This window comes from Pteropus vampyrus, unplaced genomic scaffold (assembly GCF_000151845.1).
Source record: "Pteropus vampyrus isolate Shadow unplaced genomic scaffold, Pvam_2.0 Scaffold236, whole genome shotgun sequence".
Lineage (NCBI taxonomy): Eukaryota > Metazoa > Chordata > Mammalia > Chiroptera > Pteropodidae > Pteropus > Pteropus vampyrus.
Genome location: NW_011889017.1, coordinates 1,570,349 through 1,585,369, shown reverse-complemented (window position 1 = coordinate 1,585,369; position 15,021 = coordinate 1,570,349). Strand labels below are relative to the sequence as shown.

The 15,021-nt window shown below is 38.8% G+C and overlaps 1 protein-coding gene across 2 annotated transcripts in view; it reads left to right on the top strand.

The window, feature by feature from the left end:
- Positions 1-13,604, top strand: part of IRS2 (insulin receptor substrate 2) — a 28,548-nt gene extending 14,944 nt beyond the window's left edge. The window contains exons 2-3 of one of the 2 annotated variants that reach the window (XM_011373928.2): positions 802-1,022; positions 11,146-13,604. In XM_011373928.2, the coding sequence (XP_011372230.1) occupies positions 802-1,007 (206 nt within the window). In that variant the 3' untranslated portion in view covers positions 1,008-1,022; positions 11,146-13,604. The remainder of the gene's footprint in view (positions 1-801; positions 1,023-11,145) is intronic. The other variant, XM_011373929.2, reaches the window with a different exon arrangement.
- The last annotated feature ends 1,417 nt before the right edge of the window (positions 13,605-15,021 follow it).

Sequence of the window (15,021 nt, the reverse complement as noted above, 5' to 3'; positions counted from 1 at the left end):
ACAAGCTGTTTTCTGGGCAGCCACTTTGAGTCCTTCAGTAGGTACCCCCTCTTCAGGCATTCTTGGCTGAAGGCAGAGAATGAGATGTCCCTGCTGGGACTATGGAGTCCTTGCTGGAAAATTCTGATGGAACCACTCAAAAGTTTAGCCCTCTCTCCACACACACATGGGGTAGATCTGATGTACCCCAAGCATTAGTTTTCTTCTCTGAGAAGCCATAAGTTTGATTTTGCTGGGGTCCTAGCTCCCAGATGTCAGCCTGCTCTAAGCTCTAGTCAGCCTTGCCTCATAACTATCCCAGTGTTTCTCTTTGTGTCCAGTCTCTGTTGGCAATGGCAGTATTCCAGAAACTTCTCAATGCCAGGTTATTGGTCTCCTTTCTGATTCTTACTAGCTAACCCTTAACTATTGCTTTAAAAAGATACTTTCTCTTTAATCTGTGTGATATGAACTCCTGTGAACTCATCACTTCTTTCATAACCTTTCCGTATGCATTCATAGCCGCACATATGAGAAAGGTCACATTTAAAATGTGTTTATACTGGTGCTTGTGCGCAACTGTGTCCTTCCATAAAAAGTAAACATTCATATTTTAGTTAATATTTTTCTCATAAATAATCCACAAACATTTAATATAATCATAGTTTTTTTTTTTAATTTTATGCTTCAAAATTGCTTAAGTTTTTAGTCATCCTAATAATTTCCAAATAGGATGTGTTTTCTTAAGATGCACCTATAATGAATGATGTGGAGGTAGCTCCGAAGTCTTTTTTAAAAGTGTGTGTCCCATCCTTTTTACAGACACCCATGATCTACCCAGAAAAGCCCCCCTCTCCTGTGCAGAGGAGGCCTCCTGGCCATCAGCAGCCCCCTCCACCCATAATGCCTCCTGCTCTGAGAACCTGCCTCTGCTGGACCCCCTGCCCTCCGCCACAGTGGCTGCTGTTGTCGGGGGAGGGCAGTCCCACTTGGCTGGGCAGCTCTGTGTTTCCAACCCATCAGGCTGATGAAGTCAGTTCCAGGTGAGTTTCCTGTCGTTCTTACCTTTTACCACTTTTTATCTATTCTTTCAAGGAAAAAAAAAAAAAAAAAAACGACAGGAACTTCACTTAAAGGCTGCTTGGGAGGGTAGAAGGGTGGGCTGTAGGACAGGAGAGACAGGCAGAAGGGGTTAGATCTCCTTTCAACGTTCAGATTTCACCAAATTGTTAAATTTTCATATTTTTTCATTACAAAGATACCAATTATTAAATGTTAAATACTTTTTAAAATATTTCACCCATTTTAAAAAAGTATGAAAGTACTAGCTAGAAAGAAAAAGGATTTGGTTTCCAAAAAGAAAAAAACAAAAGGTACTGAGTCTTCAAGTCTACCTTTGAAACCTAGGAAGCAAGCTTAATTTTGAAGTGTGTTCAGAACATGAAGTATTGTAGTTAGTAATAACTGCTCTAGAAAACAAAACAGGGAAGGGAGATGGGGAGAAGGTGACAACTTAAAGGTGGTGAGGAATCAAGTCTTGTAGATATTAAGAGGGAGAATCCATATAGGCAAAGGGAATGAATACCCGTGCAAAGGCCTTGAGGTAGAAGATTGCTAGTAAGTTCCAGGATAAGAATATAAACCCATGTGGCTGACAGGGAGAAAGGAAAGAGTTATAAGGAAGTGAAGGAGGTAACAAGGAAGGGGGGCCTTAAAGTGTGGAACCTCGTCAGCCATTGTAAAGACCTTAGTTCTTATTAACAGTGTAAAAGGGAACTTTTTGAACAGCATATAGAGCATTTTAAAGCTTTTCTATTGGAGTTGTGCGCTTCTGTTAATAGTTATCTTTTTTTTTACTTAGTGAGGTCTACGTCAACTCTTGAATTTCTCAAAAATAGTACATAAAATGTGAAGGAAAAAAATAAAACTTAAACTTTTTCTTTTGGAATGAAAACACTGAGATATAATTGAAGTGAGGAAGGCAGCCAGAAATTTTCACCAGACAAACAGCAAAATCAGTGCAAGTGTTTAGTCGTAGAGTTGCATACTCGATTACACAAACATACTTGTAATGGACCCGATAATTTATAAAACATTTTAAGTTGTATTTAATTCTCAGAACCTTCTTAGAGGACAGATTCTTTTTATCATTCTTATTTTTTTAGCAGAAAAACCTAAGGGTTTGGAGAGCCTCCCCCGGCCTGCAGAGAAAGGCCATCTCTTGGGAAAAACCCTGGACAAATCCCATGGAGCTGGTTTCGTGACATGTGTGGTCCCTCACTCCTAACTCTCCCTGACCCAGGGCATTCCGAATAGTCTGCTTTCCCGTAAGGGGCGCTGAATTCAGGCTATACAGAAATTGATTTGTTCTTCAACTGATTTGGAAACTATAATATTTGGTCACTTATTAGTCTATATATTCCATAGAGATTCCACCTTACCGAGAAAGTGCTAATGTAGTTTGGAGCTAAGGGTGTAAAACTTGAGAAACTCTAGTGCACAGCATGTAAAAGACCCCACTCTTCTTTCCGCCTGTCTGTGAAGAAAATGCAGACTTAATAATGGACTTGGGCCTGTTATGTCTGTCATCTGCAGAGGAATTTAAATGGCGATCTCCATTTGGTGTACCTTTCTGCATAAACCAGAGAGAACAGACTAGCCTGTGACCCCAACTAACCTGAGCCCAGCTAGCTGATGACGCATCATGCTTGCTGGGTACATGCGACATGAAGAGGGATTTGTGCATTCTCTGATGGTGCAGCTGCCTTCACAGGGACACGTGTGACCCTTGTCTGGGAGTCTGTTCCATCAACATAGAGGGGAGAAAGCAGCTAGGCAAGGCGCTCTGTGCAGTGTTTGAGAACTCTTAGCTTTAAATGGCCTAGAGTTACTCCCAGAAAAACAATTCTACTTCTGTTCTGCTTCTGTCTAATTAAAATAAGTTTATTCATTTGATTTTGGAAGCTATTTGCCATTATTTTTGTGTATTCATCAGTTGTTTATTTGCTGCTGAATTTGCAGTTGTTCATGATGTCATTCACGGATATAATTTTGAATGAAGAAAAAGCCGTAGTGGCACGTGTGCTCAGAGACACCATGGTTGTGGCTCCACAAATTAGCCCAAAGAGCAGGGTGGGAAGAGCAGGCTCTCCTTGGCAGCAAAGGGCTGCCTGCAATTACGAAGTCTTTGTAGTTCAAAACAAAACATATGGTTACATGTGTGCATCATTTAAAGGTACGCGAAGAAAGCAAAGGGATCCCACCACAAGATGCAAGTCATGCCAGTAGCTTGCGCTTCTCGGCATATGACAAAATACATACGTATGGTTTGTACTCTTTATTTATAAATTTTATACCTAAAATCTCATTTGGTAATTTCACAATAACCCAGTGAGGAATTCAGGGCAGGAGAATTATGTCCCCATTTTCATAAGAGAGAAGAGGCTGGTAAGTGGTACCCCAGGACGCTAACTCTGGTGCGGCCAATAACTTTGCACATCCATGTCTTCTTGAGCCATGGGAATGGCACGTGGTTTTAAGGCATGGGGACAGCTTGCCCTGAATCATTCCTAAGCACCCCGGAATGCTTTTGAGATGGCTGGTGGTAGTGACTGAGTACTCCGACCTGTGCTGGGGCAAAGAGAGTGGGCACTTCAATTCCTGAGTAGAGTTTGACCTTCAGCCTTGACCTTACTGGTGGATCCTATACCAAAAATCTGGGTGCCTATTTGCACAGGGGATTTTAAATTAGATACATTCTTCCTCCAAAAAGCAAAGCTGACATTCTGCATTATGCAAATGTTACAGACCAGGAGGGAATTTACCTACAGTTTAGAAGCAGAGGCTGGTCAGGCCACAGTGTGCTTGTGTCCAGTTAAACTCGGTATCTAGAAGAAAGATGGCCCTGTCATTGGCTCAGGGAGTGGGGGATAGGGAGTGGCAATGGATTACACAATTTTTCCCTTTTTCTTTAACCTTTTCTTTTTTTCCTATAATGAAAGACAGGCACTTCACTACACCTATTTTTAATACATTTTCAAATTACTGCATTCTTGTTAAATGTGAAAAACAGTATATTTTAGAATACCAAAGGTCTACCTTTTTAACTATACTCATGAGCGTGTTTCTTATTCAGTGATAGAATCATAGAACTAAAACAGAACAAAGAAAGCAATAGCAACTCTTAAATATTTAATTTTTGAAGGAAAGAAAGGTCTGTTTGTAATGATACATAACAAGAGGCTCCTGAGGATGGGTATATTTTGAATAAATTGTTATTCTCCATTACCTTAATTTCAAAGGAAAAACATAATACTTAGATTTGAGAACTTCAGATATAAGCAGCATAAACATTTTTATAGTTAGATAAAATATAGATTTTTTTATATCAGCATAAAATAATAAGTATAATATGTTAAATCTCAGGAAAGAATTACACTGTGCATAGGATATTTGTAATTTTAAGGCGAGTTATTATCACTTTTAAATATTGTTTTGTAGAACAGAAACATCATTCTTATATTCACATTCTCAAATGACCTAAGAAAAAGATTTGCGTCCTTTTGAATTGCAGATCCCATATCTATAACTTTACCTCTGTTAAAGTTGAAAGAGGAGTAATATGGCATGAGTTTAGTAATAGAGTTATTCAGTACTTTTGTGTTATTAATTAAAAATCACATAAAGAGCCATAGGTAAGGGAAATTAATTCCAAAAGTGTGCTGGCTTCATAAATGATTCTATGACTAGCTTCCTTATTTTCAGTAGGGTCTGTAACCAGATAGCACGGTTTTTAGTACACAGTATTGCATTTCTAAAGTACGTACGTAAGCTTGCAGATAATTTTCAAAGGTGGTATCATTAGTCTCCAGGTGTAACATGCAGATGGAAATATACTGTGTTATTTTGACAAATTTGCCCTTCTTTCTCCTCATCGTCTTACTTATAGCTTGAGGCATACAGTCTCTGTAACAACCACTCAACTCTGCTATTAAAGTGTGAAAGCGGTCATGTGCAAATGAATGAGTGTGACTGTATTCCAATAAAACTTTATTTACAGAAACAGGCAATGGGCCAGATTTGACCAAACTTTGCTGACCTCTGTCTTAGAATGCACTCTCAGTGAGGTCTTTTCTCTTGGACCTCAGACAGTTCTAAAGTGTTGTTCACCTTTAGGAGATTTTATTTAGCTTTCTGCCTATGAGAAATGACATAAATCGCATGGGTTTTTATTTCAGTTTAATTCAACAAAGCTTTATAAGGACCAGACAAGCATTGTGCGAGATGCTGGAGACAGGCATGGTCTAGCTAACTCCTCGACTAGCAGGGGAGACAAGATGCACAAAACAAAAATTCATTGTGTCAATGGGGAGAGTTTTATAAGGAGCCAATGATGCCATGTAAAAGTTTAAACTCTGGTCCTCAAGTGAAAGTTCTAAACTTCTTCCCCACTCCTCCCCCAGTCCCACGCCTCTTTTGTTATGCAAAAATTAACAGTGATGACAATAAGGAAAGTTCTGGAAGAAGTTACTGACTCTCCTTTTTTCTGACCAGCTGCTAGGCTTTGGGCAAGTCACCGATGCTCCCTCATCTGGATTTTACCTAGAAAGTTCTAACATTTCATAATTGGAGAGAAGGCCCCACCAGCAATTCAGAAGGCATTTTGCCTCTCAGGTGTTTGTGCTGAAGAATAATCAGTAATATTTCTCCTATGATGTTGGACGCTGCTGCTGCAGCTATGGTGGCAAACCCTTGCTGTAGAAGAATAGCTTATAGGATGCACATGTCAGATTTTTTAATAACAGGTCCAGAAAAGAAAGAGATATGTAAGTATTATGATAAAAGTCAGCCAAGGCTATACACTATAAAATTAATATGGGTGGTTCTGGGTGAAGCTAAGTGGAAAAAATTTGAAGTGCAGTAGTTGACAGTCCAGGAGGCCTGGTTGCTCTAGTCTTTGGTGATTAAGACAGTCTTTTGTGAAGGATTAAATAGAAACCAAAGAAGGAGAGATGCCTTTTACTAACCCCAGCCTTATATGAAAACTAAATTGTGTCATCCTGTATCATGTTGTGTCATTAACATCAAGTTACAACTTGATGCTAGGGAATGTCTTTAATAACCAGCATTCAGAATGGAATGATTTTAATTGTCAGTGGAAGTGATGAGTTCATATAAAAGAAAGTTTTAAATCTTCACATAGAGGGTTGGTAAAGTAATTTACTGCCCCTATTTGTCACAGGGAACTTGTTTGTCCATATTGTCCTTTTAAGTGATTTTTTTTTCCAATTTAAAAGAAAAGTTCAAGTAACTGTTTTTTCTTATTTTCTTAGAATCTCTGGCTTGTTTGTTATCACACCCGACCGTACCTTTTTTTTTTTTTTTTTTTTTGGTGTATTCTGAGAGCATTTTGCTTTTAGTAAAAGAGATCTCGATTATCAGGTTTATTTTTCTAGGAATTTCTCACGTAACGGAAAAGTTTATTTTTCTCCCGTAATTCTGTGTTTGACACGAAAGATCTAAATGGGGCTGAAGGACATGTTTGGGCTCACAAGAGAGTTTTTTTCTTAATCGTAGTTGCTACTAGAAAGATAAACTTTAATTTTAAGTAATATATTTTCTTTTCGTCATAATAGTATCTGCAGCACTTTTAATTCGGATGTGCCTGAAAATGTTAAGTCATTTTTACCTAGTAAATGGATTTTCACTCTCTTTGGTCCAGTGTTGCTCACCAAAGGCTTGTGAGGCCCTGTTCCTTTCAGTTGTTCTGTGGAGTCCTCCATGGGGACTCTGTCTACATGGGGCTGCACAAGAAACTGCACTGGGCTCCACAGGGGGCCCACGTGGAGCCCTACATAGAGCTGTATGTATAGGGAGCCCTACGTGGAGCCCTACATTCTAGACCTGATGTTCACTGTATTTTCCGCTAATGTTATTGGAATCATGGAGTCCACCTCCCAGGTGGCATGACATGTCAGTGTTTTGACATTTGTGTTGTCCAGGGCAAGGGAGCTTTCCCGCTTTTTTAAATGGCAAAGTTTTTCACTGATTTGTTTTTTTTTCTTTTGTTTTTGGTAAAGCAGAGCAGATTGAAGGCAGGTCTTTAATGGACTCCATCTTTACTCTTGCTCATTTGCATTGTGATTGTGCTTTTAAATGGAAGAGAAAAGGTATAGAATTATTACTAGTCCCCAGGGAATTATGATAACTGGCATATGGGACTGTACCCCTCAAATGAACATCATTTGTCATATATGACAGCAAATAAAAAGTGGGGAATAGCTAGCCTGCATGACCTGTCATATGGAACAATTTTAATCTTTTTGCTGAATTTTTTTTTAATCAAGTAAGTCTAGATCAATGCCTTTGTGAACGGGTTTTTTTATAAAGCAGTGTCTAAGCTACAGAATAGTACAGTGTGTAATTATGTGACAGATTCAATGAGTATCAATAAGTTTAATTATTTTTAGATGCATTACCTCTGGGAAAAGAATCAGGGTAGGTTTTTCGGTGATTGCATTCATGAGCAACACATGGTTCTTGCTATATTTCTTTTTTGTTTTGCTGCTGCATCTAACATGTTCAAGGAATGTGTCACATCTTAATGAGTACCCAGTGTGGAGTGATCCTAAAACTAATCATATGTTCTTTGCTTCTACTAGAATTAACATAGATAATAAAATAAATAACTGGAACCTCATTGTTAGGAAGCAGAAATATTTAAAGGTTGAGGATGTCAGGTTAGTGGTGTTAGAAGACTTTTTTTCTAGTCTGTATGAACTGGATTAATTTTTGGCAGCGGGAGATAATTTAACTTACATTAAAAGTAAGTCAATAAAAAGGCAAACATTCCTAGGTTCCAGCTCCTGCTTGCCTGTCCCTTCTTTCTGAAGATGGGGGAGTGACACCCAGGGAATGGTTCCCATGTGTCCTTGAGACCTGGGTTTAATGTCTAGATGCCGTGCCTGGCTACTGAGAATCTGCCTGAGTGACAGCACACGTGAATGCTTTTAGCCCAGGCATCTTCCTCGAGTAGTTTTCATGCCACCTTTTCCTTCAGCCAATTCCCTCCTTGTGGTCCTAGTTCAGAACCCTTGCTGGCATGCGCATCAGAAATTTATAGCTGGCTGTTGGAAAGGGTGTTTTAGATCTCAGTTGAGGCAGACAGCTTCTGTCTCGGGCCTTCTTTTCATAACACATTAAAAATTGTAGTTAGGTTTCTTAAACAGACTCTTTTTTTCTCTCTGTGCATTCTTAGTGAGTATTTGCATTCCATAGATTTTTGTCGGAATTTTTTTGCTCAGCAAGTCATAGTCCCCTCAGTCTGATTTGGTGGTATTCACAGCCTTTTCTCCTTGTTCTTCTTTTGTATCTCAACAAGGATTATTTCTGATTGCTAGCTCTGTTTATGTTTGGTGTGGGTACTTCCAAGACTTCGAACTGATTTCCTGAACTAGCTGCAGCGTGTGGGAGAGGGCATTGAAGGAGTTGATGGTAAACCTCAGGTGTTTTTGTGGCAGGCTGCTGGATGGCATGGATTGAAGTTACATAGGCCCTGAGAAGGCCCACATGTCTCTACTCTTTCCCTTTGCTGTGACAGGAGGCATCCATGAAAAGCAGTTGTTTTTTAACTTAACAGGAGACAGATTGCATCTACATCGTGTATTTGCTCTGGTGCACATTTGTACATTTAAAAATGTGTTTGAAGCAATGCACATCTCATGCCTAGATAGCTGTCTCTGAGCTGGTGGCCATCCTCTCACTGGTCCCCCTGGCCTAAGCCTGCTCAGTGCTCCTGTCCCATGTGCCATGAACAGATTCCTCTCCCTGTGATAGCACTTTGTGTGTGTGTGTGTGTGTGTGTACACGTGCACGTGCATGCACGCACACATGTGCGCTCAGCCTCCTTCCCTCAGTTATCAGTGGCTCTCCCTGGCCCATGTGTAGGATCATGTTCCTGCCTTCTTACATAGAGGCTGGGGGCTGCTCAGCCTCCTGGAGAATTGGGTTCCTCACTGTTCTGACATTAAATTGCATCACTGGGTTGCTGACAGCCATCGTGTCTGGTTGTGTCTTTGATATAACTTTCTTGGTAATTGCAGCCTGGCAATCCAGGTGGTTTCAGAGTGCTGCCCACATTTGAAAGGGCTGCTTTCAATGCCTCCCAAGAGAATAACTGTCACGTGACTCCCTTTATGGTGGGAACTCTCTCACTCATCAATATCCCATGTGCCTCAGTGAGGCCCTGCAGCAGAGTAAAAAAATCTTGAAAGGTCTTTCTATGAACAAATGCGTGAATGAAGTGTTTCTTTACCTTTTATCAACCCTTTTTACCCTAATGTTATGCATAGAAATTAAGGTTTTTATAATTGTATTACATTTCAAAAAATAAAATTACATGTTCAACTTGCTTAGAGCACACGGACATCTAATGATAGGACTTGTTCCATAGCGATAAAGCGTCTTTGAAAATGGAGTGAAAACAACTGTGGCCCTATGAATTTGGAAATGGAAAGTAAAATTTTCAGCAATAATTAACACTTCTCTCATTTATATGACTATAGGTTTAAGTGTGAGGAATTAAAGAACTTACTTGTTTAGCTGTTTTCAAGATAATAGGTTTAGAGTTAACAGGAGACAATTTAGCCACATTTAGCTAATCATTAGTGCAAAAATAAAATAAACTGTGACTAGAAATCTTTATGTAAGTGGATCCACGGTGGAATTTTGTCTCACAATCAAGGCCTGAGTGACAAAATGCAAATTCATTTTAGGGTTGGAGTCAAATCCAGGTGGATTTTAGCAAATGCCTACTTTTTAAGGGATGCATTTTTAAGGGATGTTCTGGTTCTCATCGCAGTCTCTTAGAACTGGAAATGACAATGATAATGAATGAAATAGCCAGAGGATACATCATTCCTTCAGAGGAATTTTTTGGGCCTTGTTTTCTGTTAGGTTTCCTTTGCAGAACAGTTTACTTATTAAAATTTTTGAAGGATCTAAGTAAGGCTTTTTAACAATAATGAGATAAAGTTATCACTGCCTCAAAATGTTACATTGTAGGGAACTTTCAAAAACAGTCATGAAAAGATGCAATGTTTACATTGTACATTGACAGTACCCTGTCTGTACAGGCTCTTGTTTTTCCTGCCTGGCCCACGGGGCAGAGCGGTTTCACATGCTCACTCATAGCAGGACATGCTGGAAATCTCTCACTGGGATCAGACCTCTGAGCTCAAGATGAACAGAAAAGAATTAGATTCACAAAAAAATAAACCCAAGAGTGTGGTGAGCTTCTAGGATCGGAATTCTAAATGATCAGAAATGCAGGTTATGTAAATACAACTGCAAAGAAGAAAATTTTGACCTGTTTAAGACAGGCCGTGACCAGCAGTGCCCACATGTGATTGAGTAGCTATGATTGTGGTGAGTGATGAAAATGAACAACTTCGCATTTTTGTTAAAAAGCTTAGACGCTTTTTTTTTTTAAGGTAACGTGCTATGAAATGTCAGCATCTCGCAAGTTGCTCTTGTCCCTTAAAGAGGGAACGCATCAAGTGCCGAAATGTTGGAAACTGGGGAAAGGTTAAAGGAGCTGAGTCTTCACTCTGGAAATGTTTTCTGAGGGCAGTAGTGAAGTGGACTCCTGCTTTCTTATTATATACACATTTGCACAATTGGCATAGTTTACAATGCACTTTAATATGCTGTGCTTTTTCATAGCAGCAGCCCCGTAAGGAAGGCTGTGGTCCCCACCCCTTCCACAGGGAACATGAAGGAACACACCAAGACCTAGGCAGTTAGAGGGGCCGTTGCTAGTTTGCACAGTTCCTCTCTTTAAAGGGTAGAATTATGCCTCTACCTCTCCTTCAGTGGACTGTCTCACAAAAGCACGTGTGAATAATTTTCTTAAATCGAAAATATGAACCTCACTGTATGGACCTCACAACTCACTCTAAACCTAATACTTCTGCGTCCAGGGAAACTGAATAATTTACCCATCAAACTCGTTTCTGGAAAACGGAATGAATAAATGTTTGCTTCCCAAAGTGCATCATTTTATGAAAGTGACGCAGATTGGAAAAGCAGGTTAAAAGGGACCTCTTCTCTGACTCCGTAGATTGCTCTTTTCGCCTGACAACCACGACTGTCTTCTTTCTTTTTCAGAGTGAAGATCTGCCTGGCTTTATCACCATGACATCACACACCAGAGAATCACATTAAAAGAAGATGCTCAGCATTTTTTTTTAAAATTCGAAGCTGCTTACAATTTTTATTTTGGATCTGAGCAATTACTATGTTTCGAAACATCTATGACTTTATTAGACATGGAACCAACAAGGCAAAAACACCTGCCTCGCTCACTTGTTCCCATAGGGGGCATTCCTCCTCGTGTTGTTTGTGTTGTGTTTTGTTTTGTTTTCTTTCGTTTTAACACAATTTGCTGAAGAAGTTACTCTCAAGAAAATTGGATGTCTTCATTGGCCCTTTAAATTGTGGCCAGTGTCTTAATTTATTCTTACTTTCGTTTTGGCAAAGCAGATTTGTCCCTCAGCATGCTAGGAGATTCTACCAATACCCATTAAAGTGGTAAAATCTGGTATTTACTGGCATACACTCAAAACTACCACAGTCCTACCTCAGTTCCAGGTAAAGCCGGATTTGCGTGGTTGGGGGCTTGCAGGACCTCCTGTGTATCTGCTGAATGTGTCGCAAGTGTGGTCATCAGCCTTATTAAACTGGTTCCAGTACACAGCTGCTTGTTGGACTCCAATCCAGGTACCTGCGTGTTTACTCACAGACAGAGCCCAGTGTGGGACTGACATTTCTCAATGAAAATGAAATTTGAGATTGGACTTTGAAGATAAATTAATAAATAATAATTATATGTAACTGAAGCAACCTACTTTTGAAAATCATCAACTGTATTGGGTAGTGGGGGTGGGAGGGGAGGGGTTGGGGCAAGGGGGTGAATATCTCTTTTTACCTTTAACAAACTTGTTTAATCTTCTCTATGTAGATGTTTATGTAGGTACTTCAAATTGCAAAAGCCTTTGATCCTATTTACAAGCTCAAATGTCTCTGCTATCCTTAATCTTGAGCTTGCATTTCTTTAACCAAAAATTCACATAGGCATGCTAGCAATTCAAGGGTGGTCACCAGTTTAGCAGATTTTTTAAAAACTGTATTTATTATCTTTACTATAATGCTATCGTGTGGGCCAATGAGGCTGCCCTGAACAACAATAAAAAAGAAGAAAAAGAAGGAAAGAAACTGATAAAAGAGGCATTCCGGCCCCTATGTTATTAATGGAAAAAGAAAAGAGAAACAATCTCATAGAACATGTCACTTGTGGAAAAAATTCCTGACAAGACTAGCCTTGTTTTACGTTTTCAGTGTTCTGAAGATATCAGTGTTGTGGCGATTATCATTGGTGTCACCTAAAACTGCTGCCCTTGACCAGCAGAATGTCATGTCATCTCGCTGCTCCCTTGACACGTGATGGAGGGCTGTAGACCTTTTTCTCCCATGGGTGCATCCCCAGTGCCTATCTTCTCTGATAGTCTTGTAGAGGTTACAGTAGTTCGTTGGAGGTATGAGCTTTTTTTTTTTTTTTTGAGAAAAATATATATAAATATATAGATATATATCACTATAGAATAATGCATTAATAAAAATGAGGCTTTTTAAAGAGGAAGACCAAACAATTCAATGTCTTAAAAATATATTTAATGGCAATGCAAAAGTCTTCCTGCTTCCATGCTGAACTTTTAGAACAGAGGATTGTATTGCAAGACAAAGTTGAATGTAAAGTGATCCCCTGAACATTTTTGAAATTTTACTTTTCTAAAGTTACACATCACAACAGTGCATAGACCATACAATGTTAGTTTAAAGGTCAGTTTCAGTGTATAATATATATACTTTATAAAAATGTATAAAATGTCCTAAAGTTTTGATTTAGTTTTGGGACTAGGAATTGATGGGTGGTATTTGCTATGTAACTCCTCCCAGGTACAATAGGACTGAATATGGACCCTGCCGAATGCAGTGTATGAGGCATATTTAAGCAGTTCTCTATACTTAGAGTAGTCATGCCACTATACAAATGGTTCATGTTCATACTGCAACTTAAAACAAGCAAATAAACAATTGATAATATGCTAAATTTTCCTCTATCCTGTACATTTCAAAAAAAAAAGGCATATGCAATATTTACATTTTTAATTTAGTTTACAGAATGGAACCAAAATGTATAAATGTTATGTTTGCTAAAACTTCACAATGTATATTGGGTCTTTGTACATTTTGCCTGACTTACCTTAAATTTAAAATATTTTTTGCTATATAAACTTTAACAGTTATTAAACAGTGTTTTCTTTTTGGGTACGTATTGTTTCTGGATATCAAGATGTTAAATATATTTCTTGCTATTGTGATATGACAAAAGACTTATCTTGCTCTGTCTTCCACTGTACACGCTGTATATAAGGGTCAATGTGACGCTGCTGGAGACGAGAATAAATGGAACTAGAATAGTGCATTGTATTTAGTCTGTATTGATCATGGATGCTCTCCTTAATAGCCATATGCAATAAAATAAAATACATTATTTATGAAATGAATAAAGCCTTGAAGATATTCTTTCTACATGAATTCTTAGTTTAACATAAAGCCACTCTAGTGGTGTTTTGGAGTAAATAAGTAAATATTCAGCCCTTAAAAATAAAAATACTTTGATATCTCTTAATTTTAAAATGTTTATTTTGAGAACCAGAAAATACTCCCCAAATCACAAAATTTATGAAAAGTAAATGTGTTAAGAAAACAAAAAAGACTGTTTATAAAACAGAATTCTTGCAAGCTGCTGGGTGCTGTCCTAAATGCTGTACGAATATTAAATCCTTTACAGCTCACAACGACCACAGGAGGTAGGAATTACCATCCCCGTTTTATAGATGAAGCGACTGAGGCACAGAGAGGTTACATGACTGGTTGGAGGACGCAGCACATGAGAGGCAGAACCAGGAGTCAAAAAGTACAGCCTCAGAATCCATGCGCTTGTGTATTCTGCCATGCAGCCTCCCAGAGATGCACACATAAGAAGGATTATACCAATGCATACGTCAAGAAGACTGAGAAAGACATCAGAGCCAAGAGGTATAATTTAGTAGGCAGAAATATAAAAATGAAGCCTACTGATTTTTATCAAGGACAGTTCTACCTTCTAGTTAGAAATAAGTTTTATCCCTCTGTTTTACCCTATTATTACAGTAATGCAATAACATGGGTGTCATCTCTTTTGAACAAATAAAAGCAGAAGAAATTTCGAAGATGATTTTAAAATAACAGCTCTTAATTCACACAACTGGCATGCACTACGCGGTATTTGGGAATGTGTAGGTCACAGTGCGGCCCGTTTGTCCCTAGATGTATTGTTCTGAGGGCTCTTGTTAGGCATAGACGGCGGCATGATCTGCAGATTAGAGAATCCCTGAAATCTGCTAACCATTTTAATGGTGAAAGGGCAGGTGATGGATGTCATTCTAAGGAAGTCGTTTATGGCAAAAATTGGCAAATGTATTTACCCCAAAGAGCTGATTGTAAATGAAGAGGTAAGGAGTTGTTTCAAAGGGCCATAAATCTTGCAATACTCACTCAAAACCAATTTATAAACTTTTAGGAGAATGCTAAGTGTTACACGACATATGGAGATGAAAGATAAAGATCACGCTGCATTGATTTTGGAAGAGTTTGATTCTGACCCATTGATGGTCTCTGCAGTCAGCTTGGAAGATGCAAATTGGCTTATGGTGCTGTCATATTCTCATGGTGCTGTCATCATATTCAAGAGTCCAATATCTTTGAGCTGACTTTCAGGATCATGGTTTCTCTTAAAGCCACAGTCTCAGGTTAAGTACTACTTAGCGAGTTTCCAGATGGACTTGTCAGACCGTTCATTCACTTCTGCTTCTAACGCTAAGTTCACTAAGGTATACTAGTATTTGAGTGAAGTCAGCATTACTTATTAGAGCAACTCTT